Here is an 18,010-nt window from a genome sequence, read left to right on the forward strand (position 1 = left end):
TTTTCCTATCAAACTTCTTTACAAGGGAAGCTGTGTTAAAACTTCTATTTTACAAAAGCTTAAATTAAAGCATACCCATGTTGAGATGATTTGCAACCGCTCACTGAATAGTGATGCATTGTAGTGTGTCAAGTAAAGCTGAAACAGCTTGGTAGGATCTTCATAAAATAAATGGAGCAGCACATATATAACAGCAGAATTTCTTTCTCTGTGTATAATTTTTTTTTAAAGGCACGTGATCACTCCCTCAATTTCTCTCTGCTCACTTTCTCACAAGAACAAGTGGCATAAATATTCCTGAAAGGTGAATTTGGGACTCCAGTACCTTAAATATTAGTCAAAAGCAAACTTATAATTATGTTGTGAATTATGTTATGGATTTAGATAAAATCCTTTTATTGCACAGAAGATGACAAAGAATTTCTGTAATTAATCATTATAAATACTGTTGCCAAAATATGAAATATTTAAAAGGCACTGGCCATTGGCTTTTCATATACAAGAACAAATTTGCAAACTGTAATGAATAGAAGAATTACAGAATTATATAGTATTTCTCCAAACAGTAGCAAGTATGACCATGTATTCTTTCTAACTGACCCCCCCATCGTGACTTGAAGGTGATCTACTGGTCCCATGTATTTAAAGAAAAGCTTTCTCGTACATAAGCAAGGTTACAAAGCTACAGGCATCACTGATTTAAAAACAACAAAACTGTATGCTTAACTAGAAATTTACATTAACATGCTCTTACAGTAGCTTAATTAAATACTCATTACTAAATACCACATGTAAATATGTGACTTGTACAGAATTTGATTTGGAACTATTCAGAAACACCAGCTGCAAAAAAATAGAGTATTTCCTTACAAAATCCTGCCAAATCAGCATACTCCTTTGAAAACGTCTATTACTATCCATTATCTGATCCCAAGGGATAAACCTAGAGAAACTGTTATTAAGTTTTGAACCCAATTCTATTATAAATATTTAGCATCATGGGAATACTCTGGGCTCTCCTCTTTATTTTGCTCTTGAGATATCACCTAAAGGAACTGTTTGGTTTTAAATGTATGAAATAATGAAACACTGGCACGTTTCTTACTTTTTCCCCTAAGCAGTAGGTTCTATGAAAACAAATAATAGATTTTTCCTTCATCAATTTGTGTTTGTCTTGATTTGTACACGGGTTGTCATGATCTGCATCACAATTGTTTCCAACTATATACTGCAGAAAATAGTACATGAGAAAATAACTTACCTTGCAAATCTACACTATCAACAAACTGTTCATTTTAAAGACCTGGCAAGTGTAAAATTAGCTGCTACAGAATTAGAGGGTTTGAGCAGTGAGCTACTGTAACAGATAAATACATACAGCAAGCCAAAACGCTAAAAAAAAACACTTAACATTGAAGGAGGCGAAGTAAATTGCACTTTTTTTTACTTTTTCTTTTAAAGACCAATTCTTCAATAGTTACTGTAATATACGTGTTAGAGATTTTAATTTCAGCTGCAATTCACAACAGCAACAAGGCTGTCCTGATCATAAACAAACTATTTTTACTCCTCTCCAATTCTTCTGCCTAATCACTTCATTGGCAAGGACTGAATATGGTAGTATTCACTGTAGTGAATACAGAGACCAAAATTTTCAAGCTTACATACCTTATGTTGGACAACAAAATCCATTTTTAGTCACCAGCATAGAAAAAAAAATAGATTTTCCAATGAACTTATCACCTGTGTATCTCTCCACCATAATCTCAAAATTTAAACTACTTCACCGCAGTGTCTCTCTTTGGTATGCAGGAAATTGCCACTAACTAGATGTTTCAGAGTGACATTTTTCATACCATAGGCCGAGTAGTCAGACATAAATCTACATGGCTTACATGTAGTCTTTTAGGAAAGCTGAAAGAAAGCCCTAATAAAAAACAAATAGCATCGAACCGCTTGCTTTGACTAGCAGAAATACAGAGTCTGCTCATAAAAAGTACCACAGGGGCATTCATCAGCTGTTCTACATTGTACTATAGCCACTTTAAACTGATGAGACAGATTATATATGGTATCAGCCACTCCCAGGGGTCGGCAGAGTTATGTTTATGAAAGATTAAAAGCAGGCACTAATACGAGTATCATGACTCTTTTCAGGCAGTAGGTGAAACCTTGAAGAAAAAGTGGCTCTGTCTTCAAAAAAGTGACCTGACCTTTGCTTTGGTGGGTTTTTACTCTGCAAGAAATAAAAAGCACTGCATGCTTTCCAATGCATCCTTTCTAGCTGATAAACTATTTTGTTCTATCACTCAGCACAAACAGCCTACATTTTATAGAGATCAAATAGCATGTTGTTAGAGCTAGCTAATGATAGCTCCACACGTCATGCTAGAAACAAGCTTCATAGACCTGGAATATGCCATATGAATCATGAACAAAGCGATACGTAATTGGCCAAGAACCTTTGATATGCGTACTAATTAGAAGTAATTATCATTGAACTCAATATACTTAATTTTACAATAACTTCGCAGTTCTTTGGATATCAAAGGCATCACAAATCCAGCATGCTTATCATTTATGACACTTCTGCTCTGAGAATTTCTTGCAGCATGCAAAGAACTCTGTAGGGTAACGGCGATGTGTTGCACAAGCAAGCTAACCTAACATTGACCTAATGATTAATAAAGTCTGCTCAAAACCCGCAACAGAATGTAACGGTTTTACCTGCAATTGATGAAATGTTTCTAAACAACCTGTAGTTCAGTATAAGCAGTAGCATCGGGATTTTTATTGGACACTGAATACAGTGCTAGTGACAGTAATTCTAGTATATGATGTGGTAGTAAAGAACCCCTTCTGTTAATAGACTTTTAAGTATTTAAATGTATTTGAGTCTAGTGTAAAATGCTGCTTTTATGGAGCCAGATCCTGCAGTCTTTGCACAGCTAAAACTTCCACAGAAATCAATGGGAGCTTAATAAGTATAAAAATAAGGACATACCCAGGGTCATGAGCATAATACAGTTCTGCTGTTATGCTTTATCTGTAGTGCTCAGACCTTCTCTGTCACTCGCAAGAGTGTAAGAGATCAAAATACAGAAGTCCATGTGAAATTGAGAAGATAAATACCCTTTTCAAATAAAGAGTATGGCTTCAAAGAGAGTACGGCACAAACAGTGCATTTTTTGTTTGGCTACAATATTAAAATTAAATATTGTTAAAACAGTCTAACTTTGTCTTGAATATTTACAATACATTAAGTGAATTTTAAGAAAAGTGAAGTTTAAAAAAAATTTTAAAGTTCAACAGCAATGACCTTTTTTTTGGAGAACTGTAACAATGCCTATGATGGCAGAATTTGGCTCCATATATTCTGTTAGCAAAAACCAGACTGTTTATATGATGTAAATTGCTTATTTTAAAATGTTACCAGAGCTATAGACACTGTAGGCCCAGCCCTATAGGTTATACTTTCAAATTTCAGGGAGCGTTTGCCTCAGTGAACTACAAGGATCTGTGCTTTCTTTGCAAAATCAGCTTGAAGCTATTTTTAAGCAAAAAAACAGGTATTTCGGGTATAAACTTTTGGGTTACAAATTAAATCATGGGGCTGGTCCTGCAGACCTTACTCCTGTGGAGATCCTGTCCTACAGAAGGTCCAAATCCTTCCGTTGGCACTGGAGTATTTCCAGCCAGCCTTGCCCCATACCAAGGCAGTGCCGTATTCCCGTTGACTTCAGTGGGGCAACTCTAACGAGTCACGAGACTACGGCTAGACCCCAACCTCATTGGTAACGAACCATTTCACAGATAAATTATTGCTATTTTTAAACTGCGTTTGTGTACTCTACCTTCAACCAAGGTTTGCTTCCAGCTGTAAACGCCGTCAGTGCAAGGCCTGGCTGGTTGTGGGGTGTGTTGTTGGGAGGCGGTTGTTGCCAGCCCGGCTGCTGACTCGCGCCATTGTTGATTTCGCTGTTGTAGGGGAAAGGCTCTAGGGCGGCAGATAAGGCTGTTGCCATGGTGATGAAGGAGATTCCGAGGGAGGAGTCTGCAGAAGAAAAGCCCCTCCTTACTATGACATCACAGGTGGGCGGAGCGCGGGGCTCTGAGGAGGCCGCGGACACGCGAAACACGGCACACGAAGCCCGAGGGGAACCTCGGCCACTCCTGGGCTTCCCCTCGGTGCAACCGCAGTCCTAGCGGAGCTGGTGGACAAATCTACTCGAGGATCTCACACCAGTGTCACCACCGTTCCTCGCCCATGTGGGGAAAAATAGCATGGGGTAAAATAAATAATGTAATCACTTGGGGGTTTAGATGTTTTGACATGAAAACTTAAGCAAAAATGCATTTTTTTTCCTCCCTAAATCAAGGGATCTGTAGAAAGTACAGTATATGTCCGTTAACAGAAAATTATTTTAAACCAATTTAAAATTTCAATTATAATTCACGCCCTCAATATTCACACCACAAATATTCATTTGCACTACATATATAAAATACTTATACTCAATGCATATATAAAATAAGAAAGAACCACTTCACAGTAGTATCCTTTTCAACATCTCGGATCCCATCCCTAAGCTCTCACTGGGATTCTGCTCCTGGTCCAGGTCAGAATGTGTTATTTTGCACACCCCATTGCTTTCATTTCCACAACTCCAGGCAAAGGAAGGGCATAACGCCATCGCTAAACCTTACACCTGGGAGGAGCCATCAAACCTTATGTGCTGTCATTAGTTTCTTGAAGACAGTGACTGAACACTACCGTAAAACGCAGCACTTCCATCTCACTACAAGAGTTGGTTTTATTCCCTCCTGTCGCTCACATACATGAATTTGTTCCCCAAGCAAGTGCCTTTATTTTACTCTTAATATTTAGCACACACAAGTTACTCCTACTCATCAGGAGGTTTAATGGAAGTAATCTTACCACATAAATTGTTCTTTTGTGAGAGCCTTCAACAAGATCCACGTTCCTGTTTTATTCCTTCCACATTTTTAGGATAACAGCTACTGTGCTGTTTGAAAGTATTTAAGATGCACACAAGGCCAGTGCATCCTCCTCTTAGAGAGCATCACAGATGTGCTGCACTAATACACAAACGTTGTAGAAATATCATCTACTACTTTGGAAACCAGGTCTGGAAATCTCCTCCTCAGCCCCCGTTGAACACCATATTTTGCCTGTGGTGAACTCTAATGCCCGTGAAGTAACTGCACAAAGGAAAAGGATGCTCCCTTTGAGGCATCATTTCTAATTTTCTACTAAGTGATTAACAAACACTTAGAATCCAACATAAAATGCTGCCTCCTTTACCCAACCTCTCCCCCCCCAAAAAAAAAAGTGCAAAACTTCCATTGGCTTCAACAGGGCCAGGAGTTCAGCCTGGGTTCATTAAATGTTTAATGCACCATTTGTAGTGGTTGTCAGTCTACGCAGCAATAGTCTATGATAAATTTGTGAGTAAAATGCTTATGTCTATTAGTCAGTGTAATTTCTTCCACTAAACACAAATACCTACTTCCCTGCTATGCACCAAAGGGGTGCAGAAGCCAAAAGGAAGCAGAATCAAGTGAAAAAGTGAGTATTTTCCATAGCCATCTCTGCATCATGTATGTGTGATGTGCAGTTACGTGACCGTATTGCATACATCATTTGTATCCTAATTGTCTGGCTGTAATGTTGTTTTGAGATGCTTCCTCTTGAGTGTGTCCGTGTAAACCTCTCGTTCAGACCATTCATTCAGAATAACGCACCGCTATATTGTGATATACATTTAGCCATCACCATCCCAGTGTTTTTGTCTGCTCTTTACATGATGAAACAGATGGATGTGGTTGCTGCTCACAGGGTGAAACACGCAAGTTCCAAATTGGCTGCAAACAAGCTTCCCAAGCCAGAGTGAATTGGGGCACGAGAATAAGGCCTGGTCCTTCCAAAGTTACCACCACCAAACCCAGTACAGGCACCAGTCTCTCTTAAGAGAGAAGTATTTACATAGATATCCATGTTGCTCCATCCCTACAACTAGCTAAGCAAGAAACCTGCAAATAAAATGCACGGATCAAGCCCAGATAGAGGAGTACTGGCTTTTCTGAAAGAAAGGAAAAAGAAAAGTGAAATCTCTTTCCAAAATCCTTAATGACTGTAGGATTTAATCGTATCTGGCTGTGGAAGAAGACTCCACAGGAAGCATTAGTGGAATCTGACACACAAAGAAAAGACTAAATCCTTATTTTGAAAGAAATAGTTATAATGTGTGGATGTCCCTGAATTTATATTTTTAGAGATGCCTGTTTTCTCTCTTCCTCTGGAAAATGTTAAAAACATATCCAACACAGAACAAGCCAGATGAATATTCGCATTTTTTTGTTATGCTCTTGGCAAAGTGCTGCTTCTCAAATATGACACTTATTTGTCAATGTAAATACTGTGAATTAAATTTTAATGAAGTTTCCAATTCACAGATTATTTTATATCATCAGGTACTATTTTATATCATCACATCTGGAGGCAAATCTTCAAATAACATGAACCAAAAAAGTATTACAGACTCCAGTGGGGCTATGCCAATATATGGCAACTAGGAATCTTGACCATCATTCCAGCAGTAATGAGTATACTCCAATAAGCAGAGGGGTATTCTTGATAATTCAATAGGCCTTTCAGTATCCCTTTTTTTTTTTTTAATTTTCTCAATTACTTTCAATTAAAGTCACTTTATTGGTGTGAGAAAGCATTCAGTAGTTGCCAAATTTAACACTTCAAGCATCAACAGAGCATGAGCTTTCAGTACTAATGGGATTGTGTAGAACATAGCTCTATACCATGTTGCTGTCTCCCTTTATCTTTTTAAAAAGAATTCAGAAGAGCCTGGAACAAGTGAAAAAAGGTATTTTGCAAATTTTTTTAATATGAATAGAACCTAGAAAAAGTGAAAGAAAGTTTGCTGAAAGTTCAAAGATTAACTGCAAGTTAAGCTATGAACCAATATACCTCTAATTGAAGCAGAGAAATTAATGAGAAAAATTCTGCATAAAAGCTTGATTTGAATTCAAAACCAAAATTTTTGTTTAACCTCTTCACAGGTTCTTTGCATTTGTCAGGAGAAAAAAAGCTCACTTCAGAATTACTTTCTAATGAGAAATTTAAACTTAAATATCCCCTGGAGTCAAAGTTTAATTGTACAGTCAGCTATGAAATTCCCAATTTACTACAGGTCAGTGAACTTCAAAAGATCTGATTCAATAAAGTACTTCAGTCCACACTTATGCTTTAAAATATGATTAACTGCTTTATTGAGCAGTAAAAAAGTGCATGCTTAACTGCCTTGCCAGCCTGATTTTAAACAAACAAATCTCACAGTGTCACAGGAGTTATTTGTCCCAGATCCATCACACCTAGTTTAGAGTCTTCATTGGAGTACATAAATTGGAAAGCTGGTGATGGTAGGATCCCTAAAAAGATAATAGAAGGTAATAAGACCTGCAGGAGACAATTCATGTCCAAGATGATCCTGCAGGCAAATATACTCTGGTATTATACGGAACAGAAATGAGAGTTCATGAAAAATTCACCAGTAAGAAAAAAAAAAAGCAAAGTTTATGTTGAAAGCTATCCTCGCTTCTGTTTATAAATGAAAAATATGGGAGCTGCCTACTTAAATGTACATGAACTACACAGCCATTGATCAGAGTAGAATTTTCATATTAGCTGCTTATAATTTTAAAAGTTAACCTACAGAACACTTACTTTTCAAATCTGAACTGGAAAGAATAAGTTTAAAAAGTTGAAATTGGATGATAAGAAACATCTCTTCACTCTGAGGGTGGTGAGCCCCTGGCCCAGGTTGCCCAGAGAAGCTGTGGCTGCCCCATCCCTGGAGGGGTTCAAGGCCAGGCTGGACAAAGCTTGGAGCAACCTGGGCTGGTGGGAGGTGTCCCTGCCCAGGGCAGGGGGGTGGAACTCAGTGGTCTTCAAGTTGCCTTCCAGACATTCTATGATGCTAAGCTGAAATTTATCCTTTCCCATGAAAAAAAAGCAGGCTACACTGCACAAATTGTCAAAACAAGAGATATGTTTCATGACTACACCCCAATTAACTCCACCAGATACTTAAGACTTTTTTTAGTCTCTGAGCTATTAGTTAGCATTCAGGATCATTTTTTTATTATTTTTTTAAAGTGAACTTCATTTGCATGCCATTTGTTGATCCAAGCACATTTATATTTGCTCAAGGACTTGAGTAAAATACTCAAACACTTCCAATGCCTGAATTCCACTGATTTGTGGTTTTTTTCAGTTGGTTGGGCTTTTTGTTTTGTTCTGGGGTTTTTTTGGTTGGGTTTTTTTTCCCCCGTTGTTTTCTTTTTAAACTCTAGTAGAAAATCTTGCAAATGCTTCCTTTCGACTTTATAAAGGAAACAGAGTAAAGATAGCTAATATTCTGCTCCCAATGTTGTTAGCATATTTTCTGACGTGTATGTCAAGGACTCACTAGATGAATTTGATTGCATAGTCACAGATTTACATATAAAAGTTAACAGTCCCATTTGAATCAATCGTGTTCATTCTAAACTTCTTAATGTTAGACTTGCATTGACTCACAGCCCACCCCATAAATGTTTACTAAATAACATTATAACAGAATGACTGAAAGTTAAAGTGAATGTAATTAGCTTCTGTTCTCTTTTATGCCAATCGAGACCAGAATTAAATCCATATTAACTAATTGATATACATTAATGTTAAAAAAGGGCAAAAATCATGCCAGTTCTAGGTAATGACTATAATTAAGTTCAGACTACAATAATTCTCTGTACATTCCAATCTGCTCTCTGACAAGAGTGGCAATTTCCCCCCTCATCTTAGGGGTACTACACCTGAGACCATATTTTTATATTCTTTTTTAAAGGATTCATGATAAATTCATTAGCAGTATTTTCCATAAGTCTCAAATCTGTCTCATTTGATTTACTATAAGGTTTTTTTGCATAGTTTATCAGGATATATGTCTTAAGTCCTACTGATAACTCTTTCATCTATTATTAAAACAGGGTAAATAGAAGAGTAAAAAAGAAAATACAAAATTCATAAATGCATGCTTAGCAGTACAAATATTGATTGATTTTTTTATCTCTAAGTTAAATACTGCTCAACACTATTATTGCTTTTAGGGCAGTATGCATAATTTCAGCAGAAACATTCTCAGGAGTATAATAAAGTTGCCTTGACAATGTGTTTAAAAGTCATACATTGGCTGCTTGCCTAAAGTTATACAGATTTCCCTGACACATAAATACATTTTCCATGAAATAACAATTTTAATTTGAAATTACCATGGGAATTGAGGGTGTAATTTTTTTTCATAAAATAAGAAGTTAACCATACCATTTCATACATTTCAAAATGCCTTACCTTTCCATAAGCACAGAGGAATTTGGACAAATATTTTTTGTAAATAATATACTATGCCAGTTTAACTCTGTTTTTTTTTAAACATGAATTATTTATGAATAGGAGTTATTTTTCAGAAATTTGTTGGTTCTTCATTCATGAATACTCTAAGTAAAAATATACTATCCTGTTAAAGAGTTGCAAGCCATGTACTACAGTTGTTCTATATTCAATGAACGTGCTGTTTGTACAGTCAGACTGTTCTATTGAATTGCAAGTCCAGAAAAATACACAAACAGCTTTTGCATTTCAAGCTTTTCAATCTGCAAAAAACCTTTCAAAGCAGGCACACACACCATGACAGATCCCTACGGAGAAAGGCTGTATAACTTCACAAGAAATTATTACTTGCTTCCTATGACTGCCCACAGTAATGCATCCAAAACCACAGCCTTATCCTAGATATGCTACAGAACTCTATTTTAAAAGAAAAATCGACAGAAAGGACAAGAAAAATCAGTGTGGTTGCAAAGTAATTACAGCCTATATGCAAAGATATAGCAAGGGTACAGTAAAAGATGAATTTTGTTGCATGGGAAATCAACAAAGGGCATCTTCTACACAGCTGAAGATGGAATGGCATAAGCTTTACAAAAATTAAATTTTGTGACAAGCCATGACATATTTGATATTGTTAATTCTCTTGTTTTCATCTTTACAGTCTTCATGCTGCTATAGCATGAAGATTTGGTCTTAAAGCAGCAGTTGTGCATCTTCCACCTAAATTGACATTTGATTATGTACAATACTCAGAATAGTGCATGAGGCTGCATACAGTCCACTGCTGCTGAAACTACAAACTTACCTATGCATCACTGGTCGTTCACAAAGAATTTGTACGTGCAGCTCAGTTCTGTATGCTGGCAGCCTTCTTTACTGTCAGCTAATGAAAAACATTAAATAGTTTTCTAATATTTTGTAAGCAACCATCATAGTTACTCCCAGAGATGCTGCAAGAGTACAAATGTAATACCTACAGTGTGAGTGAAACAGGACTGCTCGAGTTTTTGTCCTCTGCACCTCATTTAAAAGCATTGGAGAACTGTGGTTCTCAAAGTCAGACTTCATCCTTCAGCTGGAGTTGCCACATAAAATGTAATTTCAATGAATGATACAGAAACCATAATCGATCATCATGAGTTATCATTTGTTCCCTGTAGATATTGTCATGACACTTGTGCCTCCTCCCACAATATAGGTTTCTTCAGGGCTTTCTCAGATAACTGGATTCTGTAGCCTTCCTGTTCTACAAGACTTTCCTAACCTGCGTTTACTCAGTTTACATGTCAGATTTGTTACTCCCTCAATTAATTAGCAGGCCATTTTAAGAGCACAGACTAAGTACTTGAATAAACTGACATTACAGAAATCATTTCTTTAAAAGAACATTTTGTAATTTCTTAGTGGCTATATTACTTCAAGGATGTCTAAGCATCTATGATGATGACTTAATTTTGGTTTTGATCAGTGTTGTAGGGTAGTTCTCCAGTTCAGATAGCGATATGAGGAAGAGGAGAGGCTAAAACACAAATAGCAGGGCAACATCACAAAGACAACATGTAGCCAAGTGAGGGAAAATAAATAAATAAAATCTAACACCCAGGGAGGCAATCTGTTTTAGTAAAAAGCTTCGTTCACTTAAAAAGCATATAGAGTACGCAGGCATTAATGCAACAGACAGATTTACAGTAAATCACCTTTTTATATGAGTAGTAAAGGCCAAATTGTCAGTCACAGTCAAAATTTGATAAGAGCAACTTTCCTCCCTTTCCCCCTGGCTCTGCTCCAGCAAGACTGTTAAGAACATGCTTAACCTTGAGGACATGCTTAAGTGCTTTGCTGGAGCAAGGCCAAAATGCAGGAGCCAGATACAACTGCAATTCCCATGTTTAGTTTCCTTTATCCAGACCAAGAGGAGCAGAGGGAAGGAGATGGTGAGCAGTGAGATATTTAGTTCTACCTTGCAAAAATATACCATAACTTATATAAGGTCGGCACTTACAAATACACATAGGATGCTACTGTGACACAGCAATCACAGCAAGAGTTATCACCACACGATGCCATGAAGACACAACATAAGCATGTTATTTACCAATTTAGACATCAAGCATAGGTTTTAAACAACGCGGCTGACATGTGAATTTAAATTTAATCCAATACAGTTTAAATCCAATACGGTTTCCGTAGTAATCCGCCCACAGCTTCTCTGACTTCACACACGCCCTCCATCAGCTGTTTGCAGTAAGCCCCAGGGGGTCACTTGGCTTGTGTGATTTCAGGTAAAATATTGTCACCTCTGATCCACAGGCCACTCCACACACCTACTACTACTTAGCAACAGAGTTCCAGTTATCACCTGCTAAGCAAGACTAGTCTTCAGAGAGGTAGCAACACCAAAGTGCTCTTTGCAGGGGGATCAAATGAGTTGTCTCAGTTTTAGAGCTTCCCGCAATTCACATTTGATGGAAGTCAGTTATACTGTGTGCCCTGTGAATTGATTCTCTGTTCTTGTGAAAACCAAATATTTGGCTGGCATGTCAGTTTTGTTGGGACATAAATTCACACTAGAGTGACAGAGAAAAGATTAGTATGACCCTAGCACAAGAATGATGCAAAAAGTCAAGTAGTGATCACACTTACTATACATTATTAAATAAATTGTGTGAGGTGATCATTTGATTGTGAAACATTTATAGACATGCTAGGAAAGTGGGTGAAGAAAAACATAATTCATGCAATTTGAACTTTTAGCATGGGACTAGTGATTTTGTCAGGAGTTCCCTTTCCAGACTTCCCTCAGTGAGAGGAAAAGCAGGACTTCCAGTTCTTATCCTGCCAAGATAGTCATCTGCAGACACAACTGTCAGGCCAGTACTTCCAATTATGCCCTAGAAAACAGTAACCTCCATTTCTAGTTATGGTTCCAATTTCTCAGTTTTTAGAAATAGCTAGTTAGTGGAAAAGAATTCACTTTTTTCCTCTTACCCTACTGAGTGCCACCAAAGATCACAACATGCCAGACAGGTGCAGAGAACCTATCTGTCAGGAAACCGTTGCTGTGTATCATACAAATTAATTAGTGACTAAAGTTCATGCTTTAGTAGATGCCACTGGTTAAAGTTAAAAGAACAGTATAACACTAACTGTTCAAATTAGTCTGACTCATTCATCTATTTGTCCAGTCTCACCCAAGCAGCAGATAATCTGCTCAGAGTAAAGTTTGAAAAGACAAGTTCTCCAATAGAAAATCTGAGTTAAAAGGTTCCTGCTTTCTCCCATGCTCATTACCACACATTCATTACCACACCCTGAGCTTTCTAGGTCAGACCATTTCCCTGATGCAGTCAGCAGCCCAACCACGCTCTCTCCTGCACACTGAGCGGGCTCTGCAGCACAAGGTGTAAGAGCCCAGGAGCAGCCTTGCTGCTGAACCATACAGGGGATTACCCATTAGTAGTTTGGTGCTTCCTAAATTAGTGCCTTGAGTGATTCAATCAGCCTCAGCTGACAAAATGAGTAGAATCCAATCCAGCTAACTTGGGTAGCTAATTACATCTAAATTTTAGGTGCCTCTTGAACCAGTCCTTCTAAAATAAATTCCATATATAGCCAGTGGGAAAGCTAGGTGCCTTTGAGAGTCTCCTGAGGGACAGCCTAAATTAGGCAGGCAGGATCTCCCTCTGGAGTTGCTTTTCTAGGCATTTATCTCTCCCTGTTGAACATGGAGGGAATTTAGGCACTTAATTTAAGAGAACTAGTTCACTATGTGCTCAAAACATAGGTGCTAATTAACTGCCTATGCCTGACTAGAACCCCCCAATTTAGATTCCAAATAATTTATCTTAAAGACTAGCATTATGTTATGCCCTACTAACATTAAAAAAAAGAAACAAAACAGCATGCATGGTGATCTGCAAACAGATCAAGATCAGGAACATAGTAAAAGAGCATATAAACACAGAACGCCAGGACCCTACCTTACTGACGGCCTCGGTGCGCTCCAGCACTCCCACAGCATAAGGCCAGCAGTCTAAGAAGAGAAAGCAGACAAAGCACTCGTAGCCATGAGCAGGGCAGGTTCTGCAGGTGAACATTATCAACTGGAAATGCAACACTAGGTAAGAAGTTGGTCCTCTCCACTGTTCCCCTGAGCCTCAGGAGTGCTCCAGCTCCCTCTGCCTTACGGCCAAACTAAGCTGCTCTGTGGGAACTTTTCACAACAGAGCACTTCACCTTCCTGCCTTTTTTTTTTTTTTGTAAATCAGGCTACTCCCTAGATGTTTCATAACTCTCTTACTACAAGGTAAGATGTAGACTGGGAGCAAAGCAAACGCAAAGCCATAGCAGTTGCTGTATACATACACATGATCTCACGTTGTCTCTGGCACAGTAAAACACACCAACCCCAGCATCGCAAGAGGCATCTGCATTAAAACTATAAGCCAGAGGCCCCAAAGATGAGCAGAAAGCAGGTTTTTACAGGCCAGCAGAGCTGCCCCCATGGAGCAGGATGGGCTCGCTGTGCCCCATGCGGGCGCCAGGCCTGAGGAGAGACCTTGGGGCCGAGGCTCCAGGCAGGGCCCTCTGTGGGGCAAGGGGAGACAAGAAGGCCTGGGAGGATTTAGGGGTGACCACAGGGAAGAGGAAGAGGCACCAGGTGGGTGACCGAGGGAAGCTGAGACCAAGCTGGACATTAGCGAGAGAGAAGAAATCCCTCCCATGGCCGCTGCTCCCTGTCAGGGGGCTGGCACTGTGCCTCTTCCCCAGGCACATCTCCCTCACACACCAGCACACTCATGCCCAGGTCCACCTAGAGTTTGATTTTTTTTTGACCCCAAACCCGTTGCTCCAGCACAATTCATTGGGCTCCCACCTACCCTTTAGTCCTGAGGAGCACCCAGAGGGAGAACCACCACGAGCTGCCTATTCCTCCTCCTTGTCTCGCAGCAGCTCTGGGCACAGCATAAAGAGCACTGGCCAAGCCAGAGCACTGAGGAAAGGACAATTCAGCAGCAAAGGCAGCTGCAGGTAATAAACTACATCAGCTGAGTAAGTGCAGACAGCTGGGCAGGGGGTGGGTGACAGGGCACAGAAAATGGAGCCCAGGTGGTTCCCCTCAGCACAGGCTGGACAGCCCTGGGCACTGAGGGGAAATATGGCAGACATGGCCTCCAGCACTGCAACTGCCACCGCCTGGGCTGGCCTCTGCGCCTTGTCTCAGATCTCTGCTAAATAATCCTCGCTCTGAGTGTACTTAAGCAGGGGGGCTGATATCAGCCATCTGATGACACTTTTGACTCTCCCAGTGTTGACAAAAGCCCCATATATATGCTTTTTGGAACAAAAAAAGTCCAATAGCAGTACTGGGATGAGAAAAACTACCTTTTTTGTGGTGCTGTCCAACAGCAGAAGTCAGTCACCGAAAATTCATTTTAATTTAGCAGTATTTTATACTCTGGATGAGTCTCTTTGGATGTATTAGTAATAGGGAGTATCAGCCTCCACAGAGCTTAGATATCCTTCAGTGAAAGGAGCGTGTGGGTTTTTTCTTTAATCAAAATGGATTTTATAAAGAAAAAATTAAGTTGTTAGAGACATTATGAGGATTTACGGCACTCACTGGCTAAGTTAGCACTTGGAAATCAACGGTTTCGCAGGCTGAGTCCCTGCCGCTTGGCGTGTGTACAAATATTGCAGGCAGGAACGCTGCGCAGCGCCAGCCGCCCGGCTCCTGCTCCAGCACCGGGTGACGCTGGGCCCCTTTCTTAATTTCGCTTTGCTTCTCTCGTCTGCAATGTAGAGATAATGCTTCTCAGCTCTGCAGTGGTGCCAGGCTTGATTCATGAATGTTTTAAAGCATTCTGTGATATTCACCCTGAAAGGTGCTTGAGAACCATAAATTATTACTTTAATATAGATAATAGTTCTCATCTCATGAATGTTTTATAGCACTACTCCAAATTCATGCCTGATATAACTCTAATAACTTGAGCAGAGTTAAACTAGGGATAAATTTGGTACAATATATGAGGTAGCAAAACGAAATTCGAAGTGTGAGACCGAGGACTTGCCAAGTAGCATCTCATACAGAGTAATGTCAGAAACCTGCCCCACTGCCACTTACCTCCAGCAAAAATATCAGCTCATGGCATTCTTTAATGTTAAGGTTTGATTCGTCATGAAATGTCTGCTTCATGACAAACAGATGTTGTTGTATTGCTATGCATACATAGTTTGTATTTACTGAGAATTGGTAGACTTGGTAATGTGTTTGCTATCTGTTTTGACACAGATATGTCAGTTGAAAGCAGATTATTTTTCACAGGAACAATCCTTTTAAGAAGACACCCCTACAGCTTCCAGTCCTTAGTCGTGGGAGCATAGGACACAGGACCGGGAAGGACCCTCTGGGCCACAGTCCGCTTCTCCGATGCAATCACATTATAAACAGCCATGGAGAAAGCTTGTCAAAAGCCATTTAAATAGTTAGGCTTTTTGTCCCCCTACCCTATAAAAAATGCTCTTCGTACGGTTCACTGCTGTGATAGTTAGATTCTTTTAATTCCCAGACCAGATCTATTCACGGCCAGTTTAGTTCTCTGTTGTCGTGAGAGCCTTTCTCAATAGCTGAAATAACTTTCCTCCTCCAATGTCATCTAACCAATCACCCTGAATGTATACATGAAGAATAATTATATTCTTACTCAATCTTCATTTTGTTAGCCTAAGAAAGTCAAACTCTTTTAGTCTCCCTGCAAAATGAGTTCTTTATTCCTCTGATCGTTTGGGTGGCCCATCTCTGATGAATTTAGTGTATATTTTTACAAAGAGAGCCAGAGAAGAGGAACCTATTTGTTTTCTAATTAAGCAAAAATGCTGCAAATGCAGCAGAAAGAAGACACAACTTAGTAAAAATTAAATCTTGGTGTTTGCTGGCAAAATTGATGAAGTGGATATTACTGCCAATCTTCTTTTGGTTTTATGGTAGAATTTTATCAAGGGGATATCGAACAGTACACTGCTGGTATCAAACTAATGAAGGCCTGTTGCTGAGCAGGCCTTTGTTATATAAACAACATAATAAAGAAATGTCTAGGGATGTGATAACCAGCTTTGAAAAGAAAAAAATAATTGCCAGACATCTGCTACTTCATATTTTGCTTGAACCCTGGAGAATTTCAGATCTTTGTTCATTCTAGTTTCCTTCCCCTCCATGATTCTGATTCTCAGCATTACTGCTGCTTTCCCCAGAGTTTACCCTCTTACCCCCACAACAGGTTTGGGTGATAAATTGCCTTTCCAGTAGGTCTTCAGATTTTCTGTTCTTCACTGTCTCCAGTGAGTGGCGTTGGCTGTCTTTGTTCTCATAATCCTTCTTCATTCCCTCCTTCTCCCATTCCTTCCTATTAAAGAAAATTTCCATGGAAAGTAATGGGAAACTTGATAAGCATCCAAACCTTATGCGATGATGTACCCTACTGATACACTCTTATGAATAGAGAAACAATATTTTCTGTGAAGTTTTTACATTTACAGTGATTCCTAGAGAACATCTTTCTTCCCTCCTGGCCCCCTCCAAATAGTGTAGGACTTTTCTTTATGCTATTAGTATATCACTGAATAGATCATTGAAGATCTAGCTGATCCAGAGGCTTTGACAATCTTTCTGCTGCATGTTATGTTTACCTGAATGTGTAACTTGTTGCAAAAGTGCAGCAGCTGTTACTGCTGCTAGTTCCTAGAATGGGATTTGTAAATGCAAAAAGAAGAATGTATTCAAGCAATTTTTGCTGATACCTGGATTTGATAATAATAAAACTTCTAAAATATTAAAAGTAATTTGGACATGAATTAACTAGGCATCCACCTCCTTTTTTTCATGCACAGAAATGAGTAAGGACTGTCACCAAATCATAAACATAAAAATAAGGTCCTCTTAAGTCTTAAATATTAGTATTAGGTAAAAGTATAGACCTGGAGATAACGTTGGTACTGTAGAGCCACCTTGAATGGCAACCGAAGGTGTGCAGCTGGTATAAATGCAATTTCCAATCAACCGTTGAGATCTACCAAATTAAGCAAGTAACTTCTGTACGTTGAATGAGACGGCAACCTGGACAATCAATTGGGAGAGTTAAAAACCCACGTGATTAAGTCACCTGTAAGGTGCATCTGCAGTCTGGGTTTAGCCTATGCAGAATTAGAGTTTGGGACAGTATCATTGCCAGATTTCTAAATTAAATGCCCACATTTGCACGTTCTGCTACACAGAGCTGGGCAGGCAATCACCCATCTGTCTTCCATGTTACTCACGTAAGCTGGTATTTCAGTGCAAAACTGTAAGGTTCTAGGCAAGTGAACAAGTGCACCTATTATACAGTCAATCAGTGTTAGGTACCAGCTTAAATGTTTGATCCATCAAAATAATGAACTTTTTATTTCAATAGCTCTGGTATTTTCATGGAACTTTGTAACACAGAAACCAATTAGTGAACAACAGTGAATCCAAGCTGTTTTGCTGTAATAACTTTAGAGGCAATC

The 18,010-nt window shown here is 39.1% G+C and overlaps 1 protein-coding gene, 1 long non-coding RNA gene and 1 other non-coding gene across 12 annotated transcripts in view; 2 read left to right on the top strand and 1 right to left on the bottom strand.

Annotated features, from left to right (window-relative positions):
- PEX5L (peroxisomal biogenesis factor 5 like) overlaps positions 1 to 18,010 on the top strand; it is a 109,357-nt gene that overhangs the window by 64,932 nt on the left and 26,415 nt on the right. For 2 of the 10 annotated variants that reach the window (XM_074590318.1, XM_074590323.1), the window contains exons 2-4: positions 2,158 to 2,223; positions 3,988 to 4,092; positions 5,552 to 5,590. The exons of 2 other annotated variants lie outside the window; for them this stretch is intronic. In XM_074590318.1, coding sequence (XP_074446419.1) covers positions 2,158 to 2,223; positions 3,988 to 4,092; positions 5,552 to 5,590 — 210 coding nt within the window. The remainder of the gene's footprint in view (positions 1 to 2,157; positions 2,224 to 3,987; positions 4,093 to 5,551; positions 5,591 to 18,010) is intronic. 6 more of the 10 variants (XM_074590320.1, XM_074590322.1, XM_074590319.1 and 3 more) reach the window with 3 other exon arrangements.
- LOC141744439 (uncharacterized) lies at positions 3,914 to 14,440 on the bottom strand. The gene is made up of 3 exons (XR_012587449.1): positions 14,347 to 14,440; positions 13,447 to 13,499; positions 3,914 to 4,054 (listed from the first exon to the last, which is right to left on the bottom strand). It is a non-coding gene; the product is annotated as an uncharacterized LOC141744439 (long non-coding RNA).
- LOC141745899 (U6 spliceosomal RNA) lies at positions 12,006 to 12,110 on the top strand. The gene has a single exon (XR_012588154.1). It is a non-coding gene; the product is annotated as a U6 spliceosomal RNA (small nuclear RNA).

This window comes from Larus michahellis, chromosome 6 (genome assembly GCF_964199755.1).
Source record: "Larus michahellis chromosome 6, bLarMic1.1, whole genome shotgun sequence".
Lineage (NCBI taxonomy): Eukaryota > Metazoa > Chordata > Aves > Charadriiformes > Laridae > Larus > Larus michahellis.